The 12338-nt window shown below is 44.4% G+C and overlaps 1 protein-coding gene across 1 annotated transcript in view; it reads left to right on the top strand.

Moving 5' to 3' along the window:
• The window catches only part of LOC134574635 (uncharacterized), a 54808-nt gene that overhangs the window by 12400 nt on the left and 30070 nt on the right, over window positions 1–12338 (top strand). The window contains exon 2 of the mRNA XM_063433768.1: window positions 6016–6073. Coding sequence (XP_063289838.1) covers window positions 6016–6073 — 58 coding nt within the window. The remainder of the gene's footprint in view (window positions 1–6015; window positions 6074–12338) is intronic.

The following is a 12338-nucleotide window of genomic DNA, read 5'->3' as shown; positions in this document are numbered from 1 at the left end:
AAGGACCAACTCAATGAATGAAAGGATGCATATAGCTTCTAACCTTAAAATAACAGAGAAAACCTTGTAAGCATAAGGTGTTTACTGACCGATTGTGATAATAACAAAATATAGCATTTGATCCTCAAGGGAGTATAATAAACTGGTCGTTTTATCTATTTTATATTAATAACATATAAAGTAAAATATATAGGATATAATGCATCCAGTAAAGTATGAATCTTTAGATTGTAGACTGGTTTGGGCAGGGTCCTCTTCCCATATGTCATACACCTTGTGTTCGAATGAAATGTTTGTCTGCTTTTCCTATTGTACAGCGCTGCAGAATATGTTATGTTGGTGCTATATAAACAATTGTAAGTATGAGTCCCTGTTTTGAGGCCATTGGATCACTGCTGCATAGTTACATAGCTGAAAAGAGACTTGCGTCCATCAAGTTCAGCCTTCCTCATATTAGTTTTTTGCTGTTGATCCAAAAGAAGGCAAAAACAAAAACATTTTGCAGCACTTCCAATTTAGCACAAACTAGAGGGAAAGAAATTCCTTCTTGACCCAAGAATGACAGTCAGATTAATCCTTGGATCAAGAAGCTATTACCCTACATTGAAAGATTATATCCTTGAATATTCTGTTTTTGCATGTATGCATCTAGTTGCTGATTAAACATCTGTATGGACTCTGATAAAACCACTTCTTCAGGCAGAGAATTCCACATCCTTATTGTTCTTATGGTAAAAAAAAACCTTTCCTTTGCCTTAGACAAAATCTTCTTTCTTCCAGTCTAAACGCATGACCTTGTGTACTATGTAAAGTCCGTGAAAGTTTGTGAATAGATTTTCACATAATGGTTTGTATTGGCCACAAATATATTTGTATAATGTTATCACATCACCTCTGAGGTAACGTTTTTCTAAACTAAAGAGGTTTAAATTTGTTAACCTTTCTTCATAGCTGATATGTTCCATTCCTTTTATTAATTTTGTAGCCCGCCTCTGCACTTTTTCTAGTGCCATAATATCCTTCTTTAGAACAAGCGCCCAAAATTGCACAGCATATTCACGATGTGGTCTTACAAGCGATTTTTAAAGAGGCAAAAGTATATTCTCACCGTGAGCTTAAGCAAGGGATATATATACGATCAGACCTCTTTATAAATAAGTGCTCTGTTTTAAAGAAATATCAGACAAAAACAGCGCGTGTTTTAATGAACATTTTATCCACCCAATGTTTCAACCCCCACTGGGGTCTTTGTCAAATCTGGGTTCCAATCACATACCACACAATTTGAACACATTGCTTAGTTACACAAATTAAAAACTCCTCCCACAGGGAGGTAAAAGTAATTATAAAATTGTGTGCCACAATGTCCTCGAAATCAGTGGGGGTCGTGGATAAAACGTGTTTAGCTGCTATGCAAGTTTGCTTCATATGTTCCTGTCCGCATCACTTTCCACATGTAGAAAACCCTATTGGTACCTTAATACATTTTTCCAGTGCATGTTCCTCAGAAATTACACTTAACTGGCTCAGATAAGGATTGGGGCAAAAAGGGGATAAAAACCCGCTAACAGTTTAAATGATATGCATTCCTGAAAAAAAAAGATTTTGTGAAGGAGTGGAGACTGGGTGAAAGTCTAACGGCCAAGGGAAGGGAGTTCCGCAGAAAAGGTGCAGCCCTGCAGAAGTCTTGAAGGCGAGCATCAGATGTGGGAGTACGGACAGAGGATAGACATAGGTCTTTGTAGATTGTAGGGGCCTCGACGGGACATATTTGTGTATTAGGGAGGATAGGTAGGTTGGAGCAGTATTATGTAGGGACTTGTAAGCAAGCACCAGAATCTTAAATTGACCCCTATATCTAACTGGAAGCTAATGTAGGGTCTGACAGAGGGGGAGGCGTGAGAGGTGCGGCCAACAGGAAAATGAGCCTTGCTGCCGCATGCATTATAGATTGCAGCGGTGCAATCTGGGAACATGTAAGACCACTGAGAAGGGGATTGCAGTAGTCAAGGCGAGAAAGGACCAGCACCATAGCCGCATCTGGTGTTAAATAAGGGCGGATGCGAGCTATGTTTTTTTTTTTTTTTTTTGTCAATCTTTCTTTTATTAAAGGCATGTAGTATGGGATACAGAAGAGAAATTGGAGGAAACGTTTAAGTGATTTACAGTATAGGGTTGGTACATCAATACGCAAAGTTAGATTACATTTCCAGATTTTCTATGCCTCATTTTTTTTTTTTTTTTATGTATTGTAGTTAAACTTTAGTTTGAAAATACAAGCTAAGGATCAAAAGATCCGGATTGGTAACTCGCTAAGTCATGTTAGTCAGGCGTCTGGTGACACATGGGTGAGTAAAACACAGGTTTCACAATAGTTGCAAGCATAACACGGGTAACGGCACTGACCTCGTTGGTACTTGTTAGTATGGCATCCTGAGTTATATTATTAAGGCCTATACCTAGCATGTTCGTGTCGGTTAGTTATAGTATTGTCTACCGAAAGGTCATAGAAGTTGTGCTATAATTGTAAATAGTAGAACCACGCTTCAACTGTAGCGTAAAAGTAAAACATTAACAAGTTGCTTAGACTACGCACATTTGAACACAAATAGTGAGAGATAAACATGCTAGCTGGGGATGCAGGCTACCACTGTAGGGTCTACCCAAATGCTGAGCCTGGAGAGACATGCTGATCTGAAGTGTCATGGCTATGTACATACATGGGGAAAGTAGTGCCTTAGATCATTTGTGCGAGCAGACCAGAACAATTAGTGCTCAATATAGCTAGACTAGTGCAGTTATAACCTTATAACAGATTGCATGCTAGCTGGATCAGCGCAGTATGCTCTCATATGGTAACTGGTGCCTGTGCGTTAGGTTCAACTCGGCTGATCCAGCAGTTTGGTGTCTATAAAGGCTGTAACGTAGCTGTAGTGCACCGTCTCAAACTGCCCTTCACTTGATACTTGTGTGTGTGATGCGATACTTAGAAACAGACAAAGATTTACTGTGTATTAAAATGTCAGACTTATCGCCACCACAGGGTACACGTGTCCCATTTTGGGGGGGAGTTGAGTCTAGTTTAGCCAGTTCTTAATCACATGTTCCATGGGGAGCGGGTGTGTGCTCGCCGTCGCCTCCCGAGCTGACCCCAGGGCGCAGAGATAGTTTCATCCTCATCCGATTCCCGTAGTTGGAAGCTGTGTAGCAGTTGCTTGGACTTCCAGAAGGCCATTCAGGCGTGAGGAGAGTGGTAGCTGTGAGCTCCGGTCGGAGTAGGGCCCCAAGGCCCCTGCGGCTCTGTTGATGGTGGCGGTGCTGCTTGTGCCGTGGCGGGTCCCGCTCCAGCCCCAAGCCTGGAAGGTCCGCATCTGTGTGCCACAGACTCGGGTATGCAGTGCAGCCGGGTCTTCCCCTTTATGGGCGCTACGGAGGGCCCTGATGGTGAAACGCCGCCTGCGGCGCGTGGTCCTCCGGCGTCGTGGGCGATGCTGTGGGGGTATACCCCGTTTGGCCTTCGGCCCAGGTGGGCAGGTAGCCTGGATGGCGTGTGCTCCAGGTCGGAGTCTGCCCGAGCGGGGCCCGCTCGGCCCTTTCTTCTTGGCCTCCCTCAACTCCCGCACACGCCCTGGTACCTGCAGTGCCATGCGCTGCTCCAGCCTCTCCCAAAAACGCTGGAAAGCTTCATCTCTGCGTCGGAGGGAGCGCTCGATCGGGTCTTCGCTGGGGTCTGCCTGTGTAGGCGCCATGTGTGGTGTGGCCTGTCTGCCAAGTCCGTCTAGCATCAGGCCCGGATCTTCACACAAAGTGAAAGGGTAGGTAAGAGCTCGTTGCTGAATTGCGTGGTCCCTGGTGCAGGCTAGGGTGGACCGGGATAACCCCCACCGGTCCTGGGGGGGGGGAACAGGGCTCTGTTCAGGCTTAGGAGGGCACTAGGTCGCACAGAGCGGGGGATCGGCCGCCTCACCCATCCGGCGATACTGCTAGGCCTCACTCCCGATTTCCTCGGCGGACGCGCCGTGCACCCATGAGCTGCAGACCCGGGGTACCTCGGTTGGCTCCTGAGGTGAGTGTGATCAGGCTGCAATCGTTATAGCGGTTCCTGGCTGGCTGGAATGCTATTATTTCAGCTAGAAAAGAATATTGTGCTCGGAGCTCTCACGAGGCACGTCCAGCTGCCATGAAGCTCAGGCCCCGCCCCCGCGAGCTATGTTTTTTGAGATGGAAGTGGCAGGATTTGGCGATTTGACTGGACATGAGGGGTGAAAGAGGTCAGAGTCAAAGATATCACCTAGGCATAATCACCTACATCAATGACATTTATAGATAGACAGAAATGGTACTGTTCACAAACACTATTTGTAAAAGAAAACAAACAAAAAAAACATAGAGAAACTATAATTCATCCATGAATCTTACAGACACAGAGATCTTAGGGACAGGGAGAGAAAGGCAGCCGAGGACTCTTAATGTACTCTGAAGTGAGAGAGGGACTTGTGAGAGTGCGTATGGTCTGGAGAGGTACACCAATGACACCGTATTGTCACTCATGTGATAGACAAAGAGACAGACTGCCTTGGTCTCAGTGTAGTCTGGTGAGTTGCTTTAGAGAAAGACACCCAGCGAGACCACCCATGACTGGTTTGGTATTTGAGAAAGAGTAATAATTAGATGACCTGAGACTCAGTACATACTCTGGGAGAGGCACTCTAAAAACACAGAGCAGAGAAGCACATAGAAATGCAGTGCCAAGTTTAACAAGGAAGTTGAGTATGAGTCATTGTATGTTACTGTATTAGCCTTAATGAATAGAGTGAGGAAAGGACAAACTTCTCCGTTGGTTACTGCTACAGTGTAGCCTGGGAGAATGAGCCTTGGGATCAGCCGTAAGTGATCTCCTGGCAGCCAATGTGGTTTAAATTAACCATTCATGAGGTTTATCTCCTTCACCGTGACCCAAACAGAGATTTTATTTGGGCTTCTGCTGGGTACCAGGTTGAGGGAGTAAACTTGTTATACAAACATATACCGGTATATACATTCTCTGAAAAAAACATAACCTAAAAATAAGGAACTAAAAACCGGATAACAGCCTTAAAAGACCGGAGCCATTTTCAGTTTTTTAGTTCCTTGTTTTTAATGTTAATATTTTATCACAGAATTTATACTTTGGAGTGTTGCTACATTAGAAATGCCGAACGGACATTCTATCAACTCATTCAGCGACATTTGGAGAACAAAACGTTCGAGACACGTTTTATGTATGTATACAATGTGTGTGCAGTATGTGTACATACATGTTGTCTATATTCAGGCCTACGTGTAAAATGGTAAAACGGAGTGTCGGTATTTTAAGACTGTTTAAAGATACACTCTGCTTTACAAGCGGTAATCTTAAAACTGACCTTCAATAAAGAGTTTTGCAGTTACGGTGAATGTCGTCATGTGTTTATTTTTTTTAATTGTCCTTTAAAGAATTTGCACTATGTTTGTGTGTGGGTTTTTTTTCTTGCTTGATGGCATTGGAAACAAAAGCTTCAGCACAGAGTGAGACCCAGGAGAGCTGACGGTGAAATTAAATCAGCTTGTTTTCCAAGTCTGGCTGCTCAGCTAAAAAACCCACTTGCTCATGTTGCCTAAAATAATAATATATTCGTTATTACATGCTCTAAGTTATGACTAACCTACTTACTGAGACAGACACTAGCAAGAAGTCTTCCTTTAGCAAATGAGTTTATTGTCCGCTATAGTCCGTGTAATAACACGGTAATGACTAACCTTTTGGCATGCCAAGTGTTAATTATGTGAATTACGTTTCCAATAATGCTCAGCCTGATAACTTTTTGAACATCGTTATTACTTTCACGGTTACGTTCAATACTCTTAAAGGATTAATAACAAAGTATTAAGCTAGATTTATGGCTTTGCATTATGAGAAATAAATGATTGAAATATGTTCTTCTCTTAAATCAGACATGTCTGTTTAACAACATTTTTTGTATTTTTTTGTTTAAGATTCCCCGGAGAGAATGGTCATGCATTCTGCAATGAAGAATGGAACTGGACTATTGGAGTAAGTCGGTTACTGAACATTGGTTTTAAAGTGGCAGAACATAAACAATATGTTAATTCTAGTGATAGTGGTATTGCTTAAACAGTGTGTTTTCTCCATATTCTGTTCTTAAAAGAACACTTTAGTGTTAAGAATAAAAATGTGTATTCCTAATGCTATAGTGCCCTGCTTGCAATTCAGGTACGCCCTCCCTCCCCCTATCTCATCCAAAGGGACCCAGACCACTTCAGCTAATTGAAGTGCTCTGGGTACAGTGTCCCTTTTTGCACTTAGTGCTGCAATTAATTAAAAAGGAACTTTGCTCCTCAATCTGACCCTGAACATCCTCACGCTGTGCATGAGGACATCCAGCGCCGGATTTTCCCCACAGGAAAGCATTGAGTTAATGCTTTCTTATGGGGCGGTCTAATGCGTGCGCAACATTTTCAACACTGTGCTGTGCCAATCGAATGGTCTCTAATACCATCTGATAGAAAAAGCTGAGTTTTACTCGGCCATTTCTGAGGAAGCACGAAGTCAGAGTGACAGTCACTAGAGGCTTTTAAACCCTGCATTGCAATTCCTGCAGAACACAACAATGTTTTATATTTGTCAGGATCGGGACAGGGATCCAACACGCAGAGTACAAATAGTAGAAAGGTACGTATACCGGACCTTAGAATGGCCGGACTAACGTACAGAGAATAATAGAGAATGGTCAGAGACAAGCCGAGGTCGAGGGAACGAGAAGACAGGTAAGCGAGAGACAAGCCGGGTCAAAGGGATAACAGAGATAAGCAGAGTAGTACAACAAGCCGGGTCAGAACCAAAGAGAAAACTAGAATACAAGAGCACTGAGTGACTAGACAAGCTAGAACCACGACAGGGCAATGAGCTGATGAGAGAAGCAAGCTTAAATACCCTGACTCCGGAGAGTAGACACGCCTCCGACGAGTCCTGATTAGATATCGGAGAATTGAGTGACAGGTCGCTCGGGATTGGCGTCATGACGTCACGTACCGAGCGTCATGTTAGAAAAGGAAGTGGATCCCTCGCGGCCAGCGTTTAAGTGACCGGATGGACCGCGAGGAACGGAGGAAACGGCTCGTCTAGACGGATAAACGTCTAAGTCTCTGCCTCTGTCAGAGGTAGAGACTTCAGGTACCCTGACAGTACCCCCCCTCTCAGATACGCCCACCGGGCGGAAGGAACCGGGACGAGATGGGAAGCGAGAGTGAAACGCCCTGCGGAGGCGAGGAGCATGAACATCCTCTTGAGGTACCCAACTCCTCTCCCCAGGACCATATCCCTTCCAGTTGACCAGATATTGTAGCCTCCCCCGGGAGAATCGGGAATCGATAATGGAGTTGACCTCGTATTCCTCCTGACCCTCCACCTGAACCGAACGAGGTGAGGAAACCGTAGAGGAAAATCTGTTGCAAATTAGCGGTTTCAGCAAAGACACATGAAAGGAGTTGGGGATGCGTAAGGCAGATGGCAGAGCTAGGCGATACGCAACCGGGTTGATACGAGTCAGAACCCTGTAAGGACCTATGTAACGAGGAGCAAATTTCATAGAGGGAACCTTTAAACGAATGTTCTTAGTACTCAGCCATACTCTATCCCCAGGGACAAAAACTGGAGCCGCCCTTCTGTGCTTATCAGCGTGTTTTTTGAACAACATAGAATTATGCAGGAGAATTTGACGAGTCTGATCCCACAACTTCTTCAGATTGGCGACATGATCATCAACCGACGGTACTCCTTAGGAAGAAGAGACCGAAGGAAAAATGGAAGGATGAAAGCCATAGTTCATGAAGAAGGGGCTAGAACGAGTAGAATCACAAACGAGATTATTGTGTGCGAACTCCGCCCAAGGAATCAAACCGACCCAATCTTCCTGGTGTTCGGAAACAAAGCAGCGCAGATATTGTTCAATCTTTTGATTGGTACGTTCAGCAGCTCCGTTAGACTGAGGGTGATAGGCAGAGGAAAAGTTCAATTTGATGCCTAATTGAGAACAGAAGGATCTCCAGAATCGTGAGACAAATTGAGAGCCTCTATCAGAAACAATTTCAGAAGGTATCCCATGTAAGCGAAAAACCTCTCTCGCGAAAATCTCCACCAATTCAGGAGAAGTCGGGAGTTTAGGTAACGGCACGAAATGAGCCATCTTAGTGAATCTATCAACCACCGTGAGAATAACAGTCTGTCTCTTGGAAGCAGGTAAATCCACAATAAAGTCCATGGCCAAACAGGACCATGGTTTCTCTGGAATGTCCAAGGGGTGTAATAGGCCACATGGAGATGTATGAGGCTGTTTAGTCTTGGTACAAATCTCACAGGCTCCGATGAACTCCTTAATATCCTTTCGTAAGGAAGGCCACCAGAAATCCTTGGAGATCAGGGAATAAGTCTTGCGAATGCCAGGATGACCAGCCACCTTACTTTCGTGGAAACACTGTAAGAGCTCCAGTTGGAGTTCAGGAGGAACAAAGTTTCTTCCCTCAGGAGTCTGTCCAGGTGCCAGATGTTGTGACTTCATGATCTGGGCAAGCAACGGAGAATGGATTTTGAGACTTGTGTTAGCAATAATATTGCATTTAGGTACTATAGAGGACAGAACCGGTTCAGATGAAGCAGAAGGTTCATATTGGCGAGATAGGGCATCGGCTTTAGAATTCTTCAAACCAGGCCTATAAGTGAGAACGTAATTGAAATGGGTGAGGAATAACGACCAACGAGCTTGCATGGAAGACAATCGCTTGGCCTCTCCAATATAGGACAAGTTCTTGTGGTCCGTTAAAATAGTAACAGGATGTAATGTCCCTTCCAATAAATGTCTCCATTCTTTTAAAGCCTTGATAACAGCTAGTAGTTCTCTGTCACCAATGTCATATCTGCTCTCAGCACCAGATAATTTTTTAGAAAAAAATCCACATGGATGTAACGGTTTATCCACACCTAACCTTTGAGATAGGATAGCACCTATACCAGTCTCTGAGGCATCTACCTCAAGTAGGAAAGGCAGAGTAGTATCAGGGTGAACTAAAATTGGAGCGGAAGCAAAAAGCTCCTTGAGAGTTTTGAAAGCAAGGAGAGCTTCAGTAGACCAATTCTTAGTATCAGCCCCCTGTTTGGTCATATTGGTGATAGGCGCAATAATAGAAGAATATCCCTTAATAAAGCGCCTATAATAATTGGAGAATCCAATAAATCTCTGAACGGCCTTGAGACCCTTTGGTAAAGGCCAATCTAGAATGGACTGGAGTTTATCCGGGTCCATCTTAAATCCCTCCCCAGAAATCACATAACCAAGGAAGTTTACTTGGGATTGATCAAAGCTACATTTCTCCAATTTGCAGTACAAGCCATGTTGAAGAAGTTTGTGCAAAACCTTTCTGACTTGTTTGTGGTGAGTCTCAATCTCTCTAGAATGTATGAGTATATCATCCAGGTATACAATAACACAATCATGCTGAAATTCCCTAAGAACCTCATTTATCAGATCCTGGAATACAGCCGGTGCATAACATAACCCAAAAGGCATTACTGTATATTCATAGTGACCATATCGAGTATTGAACGCCGTCATCCACTCGTGTCCCTGCTGGATTCTCACCAAGTTATATGCCCCTCTGAGATCTAACTTGGTGAAAATTTTAGAACCCTTTAAACGATCAAAGAGTTCGGTAATCAAAGGAATGGGATAAGCATTCCTAATGGTTATCTTTTTAAAACCTCGATAATCAATACAAGGTCTTAGTGTACCATCCTTCTTTTTTTTTTTTTAAATTCTTTATTTTGTTGTGCAGGTGTTTACAAATCATTTCAAGTACGCCACAACAGCGTTAGCTTTGACATTGCAATAAGAACAGTGGCATGCAAGACGATGCACATTTTTATATTATTAGTAAGCTTAAACTAGCAAACATGTTACAGGTTGAGAATAAACAGTATGCAATTAGAGTCGCTGAACGTTCTAGGTATCGTGCATGCAAGTTCACTACATTTCTTAATCGTTATTCACAAAATAGGGTAAAATACAAGCGTGTGTAATTATGTAGATGGGTCAAGCTGGGATGATTAGAGCGCACTCCAGACCCAGTTAGAGCCCTGGTAATCTACGGTGCGCATATGTGTGGAAACGAAGAGTCACCTGGCGACCTATGGAGTCTATGTGCCGAGCTGGCTGGGCTAACTATCACCAACTGTCGCCAGTTGGCATATGCCGTCTGTGTGATGGGCATATAAGTAGGTGTATGGCGTTCGCCGGTTCTAAGGTTAAGTGTGTGGTGAGAGCTTGGCATGCGCTTCACAAGTTTCAATTAACCGGAATGTTATGACATGCTACAACAAACTAAAAGTAACGGCAGTGTTTGGAGTGCATTTCCAGGAGGTACTTCAACTTATTTACAATCTATGGGCAGACTAAAACAGATGAGGATTAACTGTGACATGAAAGTAAAATTGAAAAGTGCGTAAAACCATCCTTCTTTTTAACAAAAAAAAATCCAGCCCAGGCAGGAGAGGAGGATCTCCTAATGAATCCCTTGTCTAAATTCTCGTGAATATACTCCTCTAGAACTGAGTTCTCTTTAGTAGATAACGGGTATACATGACCCCTGGGAGGCATGGTACCAGGGAGTAGGTTAATCTTGCAATCAAAGGACCTGTGTGGAGGTAAGGTATCGGCTCTCTTTTTTATCAAATTGAATTTCTCCTCTGCCTATCATCCTCAGTCCAATGGAGCTGCTGAACGCACTAACCAAAAAGTTGAACAATATCTACGTTGTTTCGTTTCAGAACACCAGGACGATTGGGTCGGTTTGATTCCTTGGGCGGAGTTTGCACACAACAATCTCGTTTGCGATTCTACTCATTCAAGCCCCTTCTTCATGAATTATGGTTTTCATCCGTCTATTCTTCCTTCGGATTTTCCTTCCCAGGGGGTGCCGTCGGTTGATGTTCATGTTGCCAATTTGAGGAAGTTGTGGGATCAAACTCGACAAATCCTTGTGCACAACTCTATGTTGGTTAAGAAACACGCTGATAAACGTAGAAAGGTGGCTCCGGTCTTTGTTCCAGGTGATAGGGTATGGCTGAGCACGAGGAACATCCGTTTAAAAGTGCCATCCATGAAGTTCGCTCCTCGTTATATTGGACCCTACAGGGTGCTGACCCGTATCAATCCAGTTGCGTATCGTTTAGCTCTTCCTAATACCTTACGCATCCCAAACTCGTTTCACGTTTCATTGCTGAAACCACTCATATGTAACAGATTTTCCTCCACAATAGCCCCTCCTCGCTCCGTTCAGGTGGAGGGTCAGGAGGAGTATGAGGTTAACTCTATTATTGATTCTCGAATCTCCCGGGGGAGAGTACAATATCTGGTTGATTGGAAGGGATATGGTCCTGAGGAGAGGAGTTGGGTACCTCAGGAGGATGTTCATGCTCCCCGTCTCCGCAGGGCGTATCACTCTCGCTTCCCATCTCGTCCCGGTTCATTCCGCCCGGTGGGCGTATCTGAGAGGGGGGGTACTGTCAGGGTACCTGTGGTCTCTACCTCCGAAAGAGGTAGAGACTTAGCTGTTCCTCCATCCAGACGGTCTGATGGCTCCCTTCCCCGCGGTCTATCCGGTCATGCTAGGCCGGCCGCGAGGGAGTGACTGCCTTTTACAGCATCTAGGCAGGAAGTAGTCATCAGGACACTCCCCCGGAACGACCTGTCAGTCAATTGCTGCAGGACCAATCAAGATGCCTCGGAGGCGTGGTTACTGCTCTGAACAGGGTATTTAACAGAGCTTCTGTCATTAGCTCATTGCCCTGTCGTGGTTCTAGCTTGTTCTAGTCACTCAGTGCTTGTGTATTCTATTATTCCTTTTTGGTTTTGACCCGGCTTGTTTACCTTACTCTGCTTATCTCTGTTACCCTTGACTCGGCTTGTCTCTCGCTTACCTGTCTTCTGTTACCCTCGACCTCGGCTTGTCTTTGACCATTCTATACTGTACTACTTACGTTAGTCCGGCCATTCTAAGGTCCGGTATACGTATCTGGCTACTGTTTGTACTCTGCGTGTTGGATCCCTGTCCCGATCCTGACATTACGACAGGGCCAATGGATCCTGCGAGTACAAACAGTCAGCTTGCCTCTCCTGATCCTAGGTTTGAAGCCATGGATCACAGAATGGATCAGATGGCGCTTGCGCTACAGGCTCTATTATCTCGTGCCAATAACCCACCAGAGGAGAAACGTAATACCCCTGTTTCTCCTGTCGGTTCAGGTC

This window comes from Pelobates fuscus, chromosome 10 (genome assembly GCF_036172605.1).
Source record: "Pelobates fuscus isolate aPelFus1 chromosome 10, aPelFus1.pri, whole genome shotgun sequence".
Classification (NCBI taxonomy): Eukaryota; Metazoa; Chordata; class Amphibia; order Anura; family Pelobatidae; genus Pelobates; species Pelobates fuscus.
The sequence above is the reverse complement of the archived record's forward strand: the minus strand, read 5'-3'. Positions and strand labels throughout refer to the sequence as shown.